The sequence below is a fragment of the Tiliqua scincoides genome, chromosome 8, assembly GCF_035046505.1.
Source record: "Tiliqua scincoides isolate rTilSci1 chromosome 8, rTilSci1.hap2, whole genome shotgun sequence".
In the NCBI taxonomy this organism is placed as follows: Eukaryota; Metazoa; Chordata; class Lepidosauria; order Squamata; family Scincidae; genus Tiliqua; species Tiliqua scincoides.
This window is the reverse complement of record NC_089828.1, coordinates 50972494-50986931: the sequence shown is the minus strand read 5'-3', so window position 1 is coordinate 50986931 and position 14438 is coordinate 50972494. Positions and strand designations below refer to the sequence as shown.

General features: G+C 44.7%; 1 protein-coding gene across 1 annotated transcript in view; it reads left to right on the top strand.

Moving 5' to 3' along the window:
* Positions 1–13496, top strand: part of PPM1D (protein phosphatase, Mg2+/Mn2+ dependent 1D) — a 42284-nt gene extending 28788 nt beyond the window's left edge. The window contains exons 5-6 of the mRNA XM_066635724.1: positions 44–286; positions 12011–13496. Coding sequence (XP_066491821.1) covers positions 44–286; positions 12011–12565 — 798 coding nt within the window. The 3' untranslated portion in view covers positions 12566–13496. The remainder of the gene's footprint in view (positions 1–43; positions 287–12010) is intronic.
* Positions 13497–14438: the final 942 nt, after the last annotated feature.

Sequence of the window (14438 nt, the reverse complement as noted above, 5' to 3'; positions counted from 1 at the left end):
TTATTTTTTTTTTCTTGCTTATTCTCCACGCCTTGCACCAAAGGGAGATTTCCAACAGTCTTTGGCCAAAATGCTGGTGAACCGAGCACTGGGCCGGTGGAGACAGCGCATGCTCCGGGCAGACAACACCAGTGCCATTGTGATCAGTATCTCGTCAGTACGGAACAATCGGAGCAATTTGGACAGTGAGGAGGAGCTCTGCTTCAACTTGGCTGAGGGTGTGTCCTACAGTAGCCATGAAACATGGACTCCGACTCCTTCCCGTTGCTCCACGCCACCAGTCAAGGTAAAAGATCAAGATCAAATGTTCAAAGGGTTAAGAGATTTAAGCCATCTCAAAACTTGCTCCATGATTAATAGCCAGTTGTGTGGTGTATGTGGTTTTTTTCTTTTAAGCAGGGGCCCTGTTTTGAGCATACAGTAGACTTAGTGACACACAGCCTTAACTTTCAGTATAATTCTGGAAGTAGCCACTGGTCATGAATGGAGTGCCACTCTGTCCTTGCACCGGGCGCTTATCTGTTGTGCCTTCCATTTAAGGCAATTAAGGGGCAACTGAGCTTGGTGTCTCACTGGAAGCGATGGTCAGTACTACACTGGGACTAGATTATCGACTGGAATTGGAGGACTGATACTGACTGTCCACTGACATCCCCTTGGGCACAAAGGGCACAAATACAAAGGGCTCCTCTCCAGTGTAAACAACAGAACCTTTGGCAGAATTCTCTTCTTGCATGTTTTGGCTGCCCATTCCTATCAGCTAGATCTCAGCTTGCACTCAGTCTTGAGAAGAGTTGGAAAGGACCCTCACCTTGAGACTGGAGCCCTTTGCCTGTGCCCTGGCTTTCGAGGGAGGAAGTGGCTGACATGCACAGTAAAGAGGGGCAGTCTTCAGAATGGGAAGACTTGCTGGGAGCCATCTGGGAAGGTCCTGGGGGCAGGCAGAAGGCCCTGGGGCTGCCTGTTGTTGTGATATTCCTCTCACTGCCACTTTTATAGCCTTGGTTGAAATTTTCCTATTTCTGGTATGGAAAGAATGGCAGTGTAATGAACTGTGTGGCTTTGTGCTCCTTTATAAGCTAGTGGAAGAAGTGTGCAAAATATATTAACCTTTGGAATGCCTTGCCACCAGATGTGGGGGGTGTTGCCTAGTATAGACAGTTTTAAAATTTAAAATGCACTTGTGAATTTTCACTTTTAATAGTGCAAAGCTGAGCCAAAAGAGAGCATTCAGCTACAGTTAAAAGATCAGGTAAAAGAGGAAGATTAAACTGGAGTATAGTTCTGTTTTATTTTGGTTTTTTGCTGCTATTGCTGATTTTTTTTTTAAATGGTGATGAATTGCAACTGTTCCTGACAATATAGTTTTTTTAAACCAGACATTATATATGCCTGGGAACGAAGCTATTTGGGATAAAAATGGTGACCGTTACCATCTTTTTCTAAATCCACCCCTTTTAATCCACGTGCCCCATGAGGACCAGTGTTTCCTCTAAGGTACGCGGCTGAGTGGCTGCGCACCTCCCTGTTAAGCTCTATGCAGTGTGGAGCTCTGCAGAAGGCGTCGCCGCAATGAGCTACAATACAGTGCAGTTGCCAGGAAGTCCACTGGTAATGATGTAGCATTTTTCTGAGAGGTGAGATGGGGAGGTGGTTGCCACGTGCAGGACCACTCAGGCCACCAATATCGGTGAGTCCCCTCCCTGAATATTCCTCCCTCCCCCCAGTAGTAGTGAAAATGATGGTTGGAGGCGGGGAAGGAGAGAATGTTTTGACTCAGATTATGATTTGATAACCATAACTATCATTTTGCTCTGTCTGGGTACCAGTAAGGCAATAAAAACTACTATTCTGCGAAGTCTTGTATGGTATTAGTTGGACATTTTTGATGCATTCATCTGCTCCCAATAAACTTACATTAGCCATAGGCTTGGGGGGGGGGTTGCAATATCCACTTGTTTGTAATGGCAGAGGAGTGACTCATACAGAGATGCTACAGAGGACCTCCTCAGAGGGCAAAACAGTTTTTCTGCATTTCTGTATGTGGAATAAATGAATGGTTCAGCCCATGCCCAGAAAGCTTGATTAGAAAGAAAGATTAGATTAGAAAGAGGCTTGATTAAGGCCTCAGCTGTTGCTCATACAGAGATACAACAGGCAAACCTCCTGTGAGGATGGGATAATGCTGCTGCATTTCTATATCAGAAATGAATCCTCTAACCTGGTTACTACAGGAGAGTAGATGAGCAGCTATTAACAAGCACAATAAAAGAGTGCAACAGCTTTTTTCTTAATAGCTTCAATTCTCTGTGTGTTTCTCCAGGGAAACAAACAAAGCCTGATTTGTCATCTGCTCAGTTTTTGTGTGCGTGGAGAATACTTCCTCTCTCTCTTGCTCTCCATTTGGCTGCTTCGTTTTTGTTGTCCACAGAAAAGACTGTTATGGTACAAGATATTCCCCCTTTTTCTGGTTCGTTTAGAACTTTGGCCGTGGTTATCTAAAGGCTGCCTTCTCGAAGCCGTTTTGTGCCTTCGTCATTGCCCATCTTGTTGGAGGGGAGGGGAATCCTGCCCAGTGGGGTGTTTTTGAAGCAACTGGCAATTACTGCAATGGGCTTTGAATAGCTCTGGTGCTTTGATGTTCCCTGGAGTCTTTGAATAACTCTCCTTTTGGCACAGCAAAATGGAAAAACAAAGATCTGGATGAGAGTATTTAATGCTCTGTGCAGATGCCGCTAATAAAAGGAAGAGAGAAGGCAGACTTGCTCCTCTCTCTCGCTCTTGCTTGCTTTTCTTGCTTTCTCTCTTCCTCTTCCCCTATTGCTGTCTTTTGTCCAGTTTTTCTCCATCTTTGGGCAATTGCAGAATAACATGACAATTGTATGAGAAAAATACTGAGGCTCAAAGTCACACAGGCCGAAAGTTGAATATGTCAAGGGGCAGCAGGGGGTGAAAGGGACCTCAGGTGTGCTGTTGTTGGGGAGGAAACAAGCCTAGAATGAGCGAGGGGGGGGGAAGAGACCTTTGTAAGTCAAAGCAAAAGGATTCCTAGTACATTTGAATTAAAACTATAGTTACTAGAATTTTGTTATTTAATTTCTTTAGCTTTAAAGAAATGCCAGGGACTTTGTTAATCACCATAGTTCCTCTGCACTCATTGGCCAGAACACTGGTAGTGGAGAGCAAGATGGTGGGAGGCAGGCAGTCCCACTTCAGTCCCCCTTACCCCAGAGGAGACCCTCAGACTAGTCCTTAGCCTCCACCCTCCATGACTTGTTTCTAGGGTGGCCATTGGATGCCAAGTAATATCCTTTCAGGGAAGAGGTTTCTAAGTTTCTATGCCTGTGTCAACCCCAAGATAATTTCAAACTGCTCAACTACAAATATATATTTTGCTGTTCGCTATTTTCCTGAAATTGCACTGAAGACATATGATGAAAAAGGGACTTCAGAAACAATCAATTATTTTTCTGTGGGTGAAATTTAACTTGCTTCCTAGACTTTGAAGACATAAAACAACTGCAGTGGACAAATCAGTGAGAAAGCTGCTGCTGTTCCCCTCAGTTGGAAAGTTAGCTTGTGGAGCATTTTTTTATAAAGCCGGGTGCTTATTATGCTTTGTCTTGAAAACAAACAATGTTGAAATCCAGATTCGTGTGTGTATGTGTGTAATATATATCCAGTGTAGTTGGCCATTTAGAGATGTTTGTAAATGCAGGTGAAAAGCTGACAGCGATAATTATTATGGCCAATCAGGAACACATTCATTATTGGCTTTTGTTGACCCATCAGTAATTGGGTCAGACTCAACCAACTTTAAAAAAAACTGTCCTTATCTAGTAAAAGAAGTATATCAAGGCAAAATTGTCCTAATTCTGAGAGTACTTCATGGACCCCCATCATACATCCCCTAGGGATGCAGGTCCCACAGGTTAAGAACTGCTGCCTTAAGAGACTGGGTTTGACTCATTGACTGCTAATGGCTGATCTCTAAGATAGGGTGTTGCTAGGATATTTCTCAGTGTAATTTTTTTTTCTTTCACAAAAATGAAAAATTTAAAAAGGATAGGATGATAGGATCTCTAGGATGTTTCTAATAATAGCAACAAATAAAATGGTGACTGTAGAGTAGAAGCGGACAAAGGGCCAGGGAGCTGGAGCTGGCCTGTGAGAGCCTCTAGGCTGGTCCTCTGACTGCTCCCCACCCATGATTAACAAGTTCATCCTTATGCCCTTCTCCTGTGAAAACCTTTGCCGAGGATGGCCCTGCTCGCTTGTCTGACCAAATGTAGCAGCCTGGCTTCCAGATGCAGTGCTCTGTATGAGCGCTGAAGAAGGGCACAGGCACATGCCAGGACTGCGCATGAGCAGGTGTGCTTCCTACTAAAGCAGTGCAGGTCTAAAAACGGACCGTAAACGAGAGGGAGAACTCCTTATTTACCTCCCAGAACTCCAGTTCAGACTAGACCAAAAACAGAGATCTGTAAATAAATAATAAATAAATAATAATTGAGGGCCTGGGCTTCTAAGGCTGCTAGAGATCTTACAAATAGTGTGTATTTGCTAGACTCAGTCTAGAAATGGAGTTTAAGGACTGTTCCCCAAAACCTTTACGGTCATTCCACGGTACCCAGAAGGCTGAACCGGAGAGCAAGATGTGCAGTTAGGGACTTCCAGGCTAGATAAAAGGCTGAAACTGGGTTCACATGTAATCTGTGGCACATCAATTACTAGAGAAAATCAGAAAATGTGACATTTTGAATAGGGGGTATGAAGATTACTTCATACCAGGTAATGGTTTTATTCTAAAAACCGGGCAAGGGTGCTTGCAAAGTTTTTTTGTTTTTGTTTTTCATGTTTCAAAAACTTTTTGTGACCCACCGAAAATGAGCTCGTGATCCACTGGTGGGTCCCAACCCACAGTTTGGAAACACTGATATGCAGTACACTTTTGCAGAGCTGGTCTGTATCATGACCCTCTGAGCAATTTCTGCACCTCAGTGTGACCCTTGCATCAAAACATTTGCCGACCTCTGATGTAAGGGAGGGTGAGCCCAGACTGTCTAGCAAGGTTTGTGAACCGGGGCCTTGCTAGCCCCCAACCTCATGTCTTGGCTATGACTCTGCATCCGGATGGATTCATCATGTTCTGTGTCTTTCTGCACAGCACAGCATTCTACCTGGAGAGTCCAACCCAACGATTTTCAACCAGTGTGCCGTGGTACACTGGTGTGCCACGAGTGGTCCACAGGTGTACTGTGGAATCTTGGCGAATTTATTAATTAAATATAATTTATTAATAGGGCCATTGAGGGACATGAACCCCCCCACCAGCAGCATGGCGTGCCTTGTCAGTTGTCAAACGGTTGATGGTGTGTCTTGAAAATTTTAATGCCTTGTCAGTGTACCATGAGATGAAAAAAGTTGACAATCGCTGGTCCAACCATTAACATTTTGGGTTAAGATTCAGTTTGTTTTTTGTTACTCTCTGATTCAGGGACTTGCTTAAAAAATGGTTTGGTGACTGCTTGAGACACTTGGAACCAATTTAGATACATATTATATGCAACTCTTGGTTGCCAGGTCATTCTGTAAATACATAGAACATTTTATTCTTTTAAAAAAATTATTTGAGGTTTTTATACAATAGGTTTTTGCAAGCCAAGTATGTACATACAATAGGATAGAAAAAGAGGAAATAAAACAGTGATTGTTTGGCCTATATATATTGAAAAGGTTCCTGTGTTTTGGGTGTAGGGGTTTGGTTTAGGTTCAAGGCAACCAAGAAAGTTTTGATTCGGGTTCAATTCCAGATCACTGAAAAAGCTTCTGTTAACTGGTTTTGGATTTGATTTGACTGTTTCTTCTGACTTGGTGGTTTGAGATCTCGGTTTACAGTTTTTAAAAATCAAATAGCAAACACTTATGCAGCAATAGGTAAGCAGGATCTGTAAGCAGGATCTACCAAAGGACTTAATACAAGAGGGCCTCTGGTGGCGATTTCAGGAGAATGAGCAGCTGCCTCTGCCTCCCCCAGGGCTGCCGGACAAATTGCTTTGACTTTGGTTTTTACATTTGTTCCGAATGAATGATTCAAGGTCAACACTGAGTGTCCTCTGACCTCTTTGTGATGTGCCAAGCCAGGACATCTGGGACACTCAGAGTTGTTCCCTGGAGGGCCACTGCACAATTATACAGCCTGACTCTCTCCTGGGAGTCTGTATGTTAGTACTCGGCGACTGAAGCAACATGAGCCAGGATGAGGCCCTAGCAGAGAACTGGCACAGGTTTCACTTCTACTCTGGTACCTCCTGCTCATTGGTTGGCAGGTCCCAGCATTGGACCGAGGTCAGCTCTTGAGCGCAAGTTCTCAAACTCCCTAGCAGTTTGAGGACCAGAGTAAGCCTTTGCGGGTGCAGGGTGGAAAGCAGTGATATGATCCCCAGGATCGCACCACTGCAAGGGAAGACGGAGCTTTTTTTAAAAACACACCTTGCCTGCGAAACTAGAAGTGGGTCGCAATAGCTTTTTTTACTTTGTACAAACCCTGGGGAGCTCCGCAAAGAGCTCCACATGGCTCCCCACACCCCTGAACTCCAGCAGCAGGTAATACATGTTTTAAAAAAGCCCCTTCTTCTCCCACAGTGGCATGATCCTGAGGATTGTGTCGCTGCCCCTTAAAGGGAAAGGAGCAGTGGTTCTCCAGCTGGTAGGCCGCAGCTCACTAGTTTGAGAACCACTGCTCTAGAGTTCCATCTAGGGAGTATCAGCAACTGGATTTGAGATTGCTGTGCAATGGTAAAATCTTGTATTTCCCAGCTGTCTTCCTCCGGAAGCCTCCTGCTTCTGACTGGCTGGAGCCCTGAACAGGAGCGTTGGGCAAAGAGGCACCTTTCAAAGTAGTGGTCCATTTAGAAGAGGGAGAGCAACTGTCCCTCTTCACCCCAGCAGGGCATCTTTTCCAATGGCTGCTGCTGGTGTCTTTTGCATCTCCTTTTTAGATGGCGAGACAACATTGGGAACCATTTATTGATTTCTTTTGCTGTGTAAACTACTTTGTGAACTACTCCCTGTTGAAAAGCAGTTCATAAACTTCATAATACATGGCAACATTTTGTTGTGGCTTCCGCTTGTAGTACAAAATACTTATTCCACACTTTCATATGTGACCGTGGCTTTGGCAGTGCATGGCAGTTCTGGCTAAGGGGTAGCACTGTGAATTGGGAAGTCCCCTTTTGAATTTTGCCTCTGCCACCAAATCATGCAGCAGCCTTGGGCAAGCTGCTTATGTTCTCTCTCTTAACCCCACAATAGCATTGTGGAGATAATAACCCTGTTCAGTAGGCTGGGGTTGTTGTGAGGGTTATACCATCACTATCATGTCTGTAGAAATGCTGAGTGTAATGATGGAAGTGTTTTTGTAGTAACTTGGTGCCCTCTGTCCTCAACAGCAAACCGGTTTCTGTAAGAGGACTGACAAGAGGGCGAAAGGCAAACCATGGGGCAGAAGGAGGTGGGGCCTTGGATCAATCAGAGTGACAATCCAGAGGCGCTTAAAGCGAAGCAGATGACTTGGAAGCTGATGAGAATAAATAATAGCACCACACTTTACGTCCCCTTGTGTATTTGTGTGTGTGTGTGTGTGTGGGGGTGCTGCCAGTGATCTTCTCCAGTCCATACAATGGGTCTCCGGTCCAAATGTATAACGTGGCTCTCCTCTAGCTAAGCCCAAAGCCCCTGTTTTGAAAAGCAGATGAAATGGTGTCCTTTGGCTCCTTTTGATGCAATCTTGTGCATTTATACACAAGATAAATCCTAATGTGCTAAAGAGAACTTAAACCCAGTTGACTGTGCCTAGGACAGCAGCCTTTGTTTTCTTGGTCCAAGTTCCTTACCTTTCTAGCTGCCTGCTTTGTATTTGTAGTCTGATGCAGAAGCATATCATGGAGGCAAATCAAGCAAAACAGGGGTTCCCAAACTTTTTAGCACCAGGCCCCACTTTTTAAAACACTGTATTGGACCCACCTAGGTTTATCAGACTTTAAAAGAATTTTATTTATAAGTAATAATAACCCAAAAAGACCCTCAAACTTTATCTCTCAATATTTATACATGCTTGCAAACCTCAGGAGCTCAGCTCCTTGCAGGGCAGTTAGCAACTATCTTGCAAACTGCAGGAGCTGAGCTCTTTGTAGGATAATTAGCAGCTACAGTATCTGATTTTTTCAATAGCCTCAGGGCTTGAGGCAATTAGTTATCTGATCTCTCAATCACCCTTTGGTGACCCACCAAAAATCAGGTTGTGACCCACCAGTGGGTACTCGCCCACAGTTTGGGAACCACTGTATGCATCAGAGAGAAATGTCTTTCAGACATAGGTGTCTCTCATTGGAATCTAGTGCTAGTTCTTCAATCTGTTGTGCAGACCTGAGGTCTACCTTATTTGCTCCCATATGTTTCTGAGCCTGAGCCTGTAAGTCCTACCTGCAGCAGTGGCTCTCACTGCCCTGAGGATCGAAATAGGCCTGTGTTAAGTTCCTGTATTAAGGTGCATGCCTCTCCTTCCTGCCTGTGCATAAAAAATACCTGCTGTACCTCTGGCAGTGCAGTCCTGTGCACTGCACTGCTCTAGTCAGATGCAACCCCTACTGAGTTTAAGGGGCGCATAGGAGTGCAGCATTCATTCCTGAGAGAATGCCGCATAGAGACATACCCTTCTCTCATCTGCGCATGAATTACAAATCCTACAGTTCTTCTGTGCAACCTTCTGCTCGCTCCCCCTGTTCTGTAGGAGGGTCTGGACTTCTGCTTGTTCTTTCTGCAAGCTCCTGCTGATTGGCTCCTGAAAATCTTGCAACTATACTTGTGCTTAGGGCTGATTTATACGGTCTACAACATAGGGCACAATCCTAAACAGGTCTACTCAAAAGTAAGTCCTATTTTGTTCAGTGGAGCTTACTCTCAGGAAAGTGTGGTTAGGATTGCAGCCTTAGTCTCAGTTTTTCCTTCTGGTAGTAGATTTGCAAGCATGGATCCTCAGCTCTGGGTAAAGTGTTCCCTTTTCTCCAACTGATGCTCAGCCTGTGGCCTCCTCTACCAAATACATCCAATGATAAACCTGGGCATAGAAATGATAAAGCCCCCAGATATGATAACATGAGCAGAGTTGGGGTGGCAAAACAAGAGGGAAGCTAAGTGGCGAGGGGAGTTGCATAGCAAGTGGCAGCCCTGCTGCAGAGGGGACCAGTTCCCTTGAAGCACGGAAAGGCTTCCTTATGACCAACAGTCTGTTTTTGGAGGAAGGGGATAATGCCAGACCAGTAAGAGAGTTGGGAAATTGATGTGGCTAGAGAGAGGCACAAAAGGCAGAAAGAAGGAGGATACCCTGTGGCACTGTCTGCTCAGGAGCTCAAGAAGAAAAGGAATGTTATGTGAGGAGCCCCTGCAAGTTGAAGCTGGAGCAGGGCCTCCTTCCTCACACTAATAATAATCATAAAGGTTTGATTGTACAATAAGGTATGTTTCCTCAATGTCCCATTGCATTCTAGCATGATCAAGAAACGCAACTGGGAACAGGGCTGTGCAGATTGGAGCCGGGTTGCTGAGGCCTAAGCCTTGAGCTCCTGTTCCTTTAAGAGTTAAGCAAGCAGGAAATAATGCCAAGGGCAACATTATCCAATTCAGACCAACTGAGCAATAGCTGGGGCAGCATGTTCCATCCATGCAATCTTTTTTGGTGTGAATATTTGATTAAAGATTTTCATTCTATCACAGTCACAAACAGCTATAAACAAATACAGAAAGAATATGAAGAGGAAAGATTGGGTGGGGTGGAGACCAATCTGTGTCATATTGGTATAATATCGGCAAAACAGTGTTAATGATAATCATACCAAAAAACAACAACAGTTAAGATGAGGTTGGTTCTAAAAACAAGTCCCAAATGAGATGAGACTGACTTTCCCTTTGTCTCCTTCTGTGTAATCTCCTTTCAAATGTGGCCAGCACATTTCACATAACCACTGATGAAAATCGAGGGGGAATAAATCCTTCCAGTGAGAGAGAATAAGATGGGCAGCCATTCCCCAGTGCTCTGGCAATCCGGTTTGATGTACATTTGCTCCTCTCTTCCACTTGTTCCACACAGTGGTCTGAAGTGCGGAGATGGGGGCTTTCATTGAGGCCACATCCTCAGCCACTTTTATTTTTAGCAAGACGTATACATTTTCACTGGGATAAGGCACAAGGGAAGAAGCAGGAGCCTCAAATGGTGCTGGGGCCACTAGAAGGCTTTCAGCTGCTTGTCTCTGAGTGTATCATGTGACAACATAGAAAATGGAGAGAAATAAAAAAAGTGATCAATTAAGGCAGGGGTGTCCAAAGTTTTTGGCAGGAGGGCCACATCATCTCTCTGACACCGTGTTGGGGGCCAAATTAATTTACATTTCTAATTTGAATAAATTTACATAAATGAATATATTAAAGATGAACTTTTATGAATGAATGAAGGTCTTGCAGTAGTTCAAGGCCTATAAAAGGCCTTGCACGAAGCAAGGCTGGCCTTTCCTTTCCTGCTGCTACTGCATCACAGATGTGAAACAACAAGCAGCGGAGGGAGCCCTCATCCCACAGCTCACTCGAGAGGCCAAACAGTTGCCCTCATGCTGAGAGCAGTTGCATCGAGCCAGTGTGGGGTCCAACAAATCTCTGGAGGGCCAGAGGCTCATTGGAGGCTAGGGGCTCCCTGAGGGCCACATAGAGAGGCCTGGAGGGCCGCAAGTGGCCCCCGGGCCGGGGTTTGGGCACCCCTGAATTAAGGGACCGCCTGTTGTTGTCCCCCACAAAGAGCCCCCAGTTCAGGAAGAGATTTCAAAGAACCAAGCTATCCACAAGTTAGCAGGGGCAAGCTCCTGAAATCATTGTTGATAAAAGATTGCAACTGCTGGAACAATAATGGACATTTTCATGCCCCAAAAAGGGAGTTTCAAGAAACTTAACAAGCCATAATAAAATCATACAAAAACTATCACAGTTGTGATCATGCTTAGGCACTTCTGCAGCACACTTCACGCTCACTCTCTTCATGATCAAAACAACAGCCCTGTAAGGTAGGCTAATAGTACTCCAAATTGCAGATGAGAGGGGAGCCAAGCCTAAAAAGGTAGCAACTTGCTGGAGGCTGTCAAGTGAATCTGGCAGAGGTAAGATTTGAATGGGGTGTGTTCACAGCTCACCCCCTCAACCACTACACATACACAAACTGAGAAAAAGACCCAATTACGGCCATTGTTCTGACCAACCCTACCTGGAGGTGCTATCAAAACCTTGCACCGTGTTGTTCAACTGTTCTTTAGAAAACTCCCAGAGAGGAAATTCTGCCACCTTGTCTTAGCAGCTCATTTGACAACTGAACTGCTCTGACCAACTATTTATTCTTCTAGCGTGGAACTTAAATCTGCCTCTGCATTTTCAAATCATTGAAAAGAAGGGTTGCAAAGTCCAGTTAGTTGTAATCAACCTTTACGTTAGTCACTGAATCAGGAGGTAAAGCAGGTACGTCTTCCCCCATCGCTCCCTCCCTCCCCACCCTGTCTGCTTGTGCAGCATATCTGGAGGCCCAGCTTGCCATAGCAGGCAGAAGAGGGGGCCGATGTATGAAGACCAGGGGAGAAGCATCTGCTGCCTAGTCTCCTGCTTTAGGCAGGCCATCAAGTCTGGTGTTTTGTTTCCAGCAGCAGAAACTCATCTGAAGATCCTCTCCTATTGGTTCCCTAGTGATTAGTGCTCTTAGGTATGCTGCTTCTGAATATGGAGGTCCAGTTAGCTATCCCAGCCAATAGCCACTGACAGATGTATACTCCAGTAATCTGTCAGATTTGTGTAAAAGGCAACATCTTGTAATATGGCAGTAGGGAGTAAGTAGGGACTCTTTGGATAAGAACCATACTCTGGACATAAATGAATAACTGAAGGTGTGGATAAAGGACTTTTTTCTTTTTAAATCCACCAGGTGTTAGAAGAGGACTTGTGGCCACGGCTCAACTCTACTGAGATTGTCCCTGCACTTACGCGAAGCAACGCCATCTTGGGTAGACCTTCCGACCTGCCCGGTGAGGTCGCCCGAAGCAACGTGCTGTTAGGAATCGCATCCTCAAGGGATGTTGGCCCATTGGAAGAGAAGCATGGCAAAGCACTAGGGTTGAGGGCACGCGACTCATATGGCAGAAGCCTGCCAGGCACCCTTTCTCCTTCCAATTCTGGGAATGCAGGCATAGACACAAAGACCTTCAAGACGACTCCAAGTGATCAGCCAAAAGCACAGGAGTCTGAGAAGACTCCAATCGCAAGCTTCAAAAGGACATTGGAAGAGTCCAATTCAGGACCAGTCGTCAAGAAGCCTAAGCGGGGCCTGACCCGAAATGTGGGAGCCCAGCCCGAGAGCTTGTCCTCGACGTCACAGCACAAAAACTCCAGCAAGCTTGCTATGCGCCGGAGTCTTCGAGGACAAAAGAAACTGAGCAACACGTTGTTCCACCAGCCCAGAAAAGCACTGTGTGTTTGCTGAAGGGGACCTTCTGTTCCAGTTTGGAGTTGGTGCAGATGGTTGAAACTGCATTTTTTAATTATTTTTATTTTTTAAATGTAGAACACTTTTTTTTTTGTATTCCAACAGCTTTATCCCAACGTTGTACCTGCTTGTAATATAACTGTGAATTTTGTAGGCACTATTAGATTGATGAAAAGTTGCTGTAAAAATGTGGGTAAATTTATATTCCTTCCTACACATAGTCTCCCCACCTAACTTCCTTTTGCATAATCATTACAACAGGGCTAAATTTCAATTTTGGACAATGAAAATAGGGGTGGGCGGTGGGGAGAGAACGTGGTGTTTAATTTAGTACTAAGTCACAAATTTGTATAAGGTTCTTGTGATGACCTGGCAACTTTTTAATGAAAGTAAATTATTAAACAGAATGGAAAATATGTATTTTCGTAGTACTTAATATGTCCTGCCTGGAGTGTGCCCTTTTAGAGATTATAATATCGGATCTATTTTCTTTCTTTATTAACTTTTAGATTTCTCTATCCAGAAATGAAATGTACATGCAAGAGATGTTGAATCCCCTTCGCACACCTCAGTGCTGGTTTATGTACTTTAATTAAAATACTATGCAGTACTCATCTCAGTTGTAATTTTTATTTTTGTTAGATGAAGGGACAATATTGTAGGTCAAAAAAAAAAATCCAAATGTTTTCTCTGTCACTTCCTGGCTCCTAGTTTTTGGGATCTGCTTTTTGAAGTTTATTTTAGTGACACGTTTGAAAACACTACACATTCCTTTATATAGGCATGAGCTACTTCATTATTCCAGTAATGGATGGTGCGATTGATGGTGCTTTTTTCCACCATAGGTTCTTAAGTTATTGGGATAGTTTTTCTAGTTTTCCATGCGTATGTGGACCATGTGTACTTAAAATTCAATAAAAATAGAAAAAAACCTGGCAGGGTGCCTGTTTCTCTCTTTTTCTTTTTAAAACAAAAATACTGCGTCCACAATCCAGGTTCTGGAGAGCCAACTGCACATTGCAGTTCCGAAGAACATGCAAGCTGTTTAAGTCCCAGGCATGAATTAGGTCACAACTAGATTAGGTCCCAGTTGTGTCATTGGGTCAGGACTCCAATCTGCAACAAGTCTTATATTGGTGGCTCTTGGATGAAGATTTAATCTAGGTGCAACCACACAGCTCTGCCATGCCATAGTAGCCAAGGAAACCTTTGTGCACCAAAGTGGGCTAGGGCACAGCTATTTAAAGGATCTGCTGTCACAGACTGGCAATTCCCCCCCCCCCCCAAATCTGCAGCACATAGGCTTCTCTGGTCTTTCCTGCTTCCTTCTTCCAGCTTCGCAGACCCTCTTGCAAGGCTTGGCGAATGGCAAGTCTTGGGAGACTGAGAAGCTGGAAGAAGGAAGCCCCAGGAGACTCACTGCGGACTGGCAGTCGATGGCTTATAGACCAGCAACCAGTCCATGGACCACACTTTGAGAAGCACTCTGCTACGGAATGCTGCACATAGACTTCCACAACCAGATTGTTGTATGGTCTTAATAGGAGACCTCTCATGGTTACAGATTGCCTTTGTTTTGGCCTACCCTAACTTGCACAGGATCAGAATCTGACACTGAGTGTACCTGCTATACCCTATATGGTTTGAAGCTGGGGTTCTTGTCTGTTAACCAGCAAGAAATGGTGAATGAGCATCAGATATGATGATAAGAACATAAGAAAAGTCTGACTGGATCAGGTCAAAAGCCCATCTAGTCCAGCCTCCTGTATCTCACAGTGGCCCACCAGATGCCTCAGGGAGCAAACAGGCCAGCAGGAGACCTGCATCCTGATACCCTTCCTCGCATCTGGCATTCTGAGGCAGCCCACTT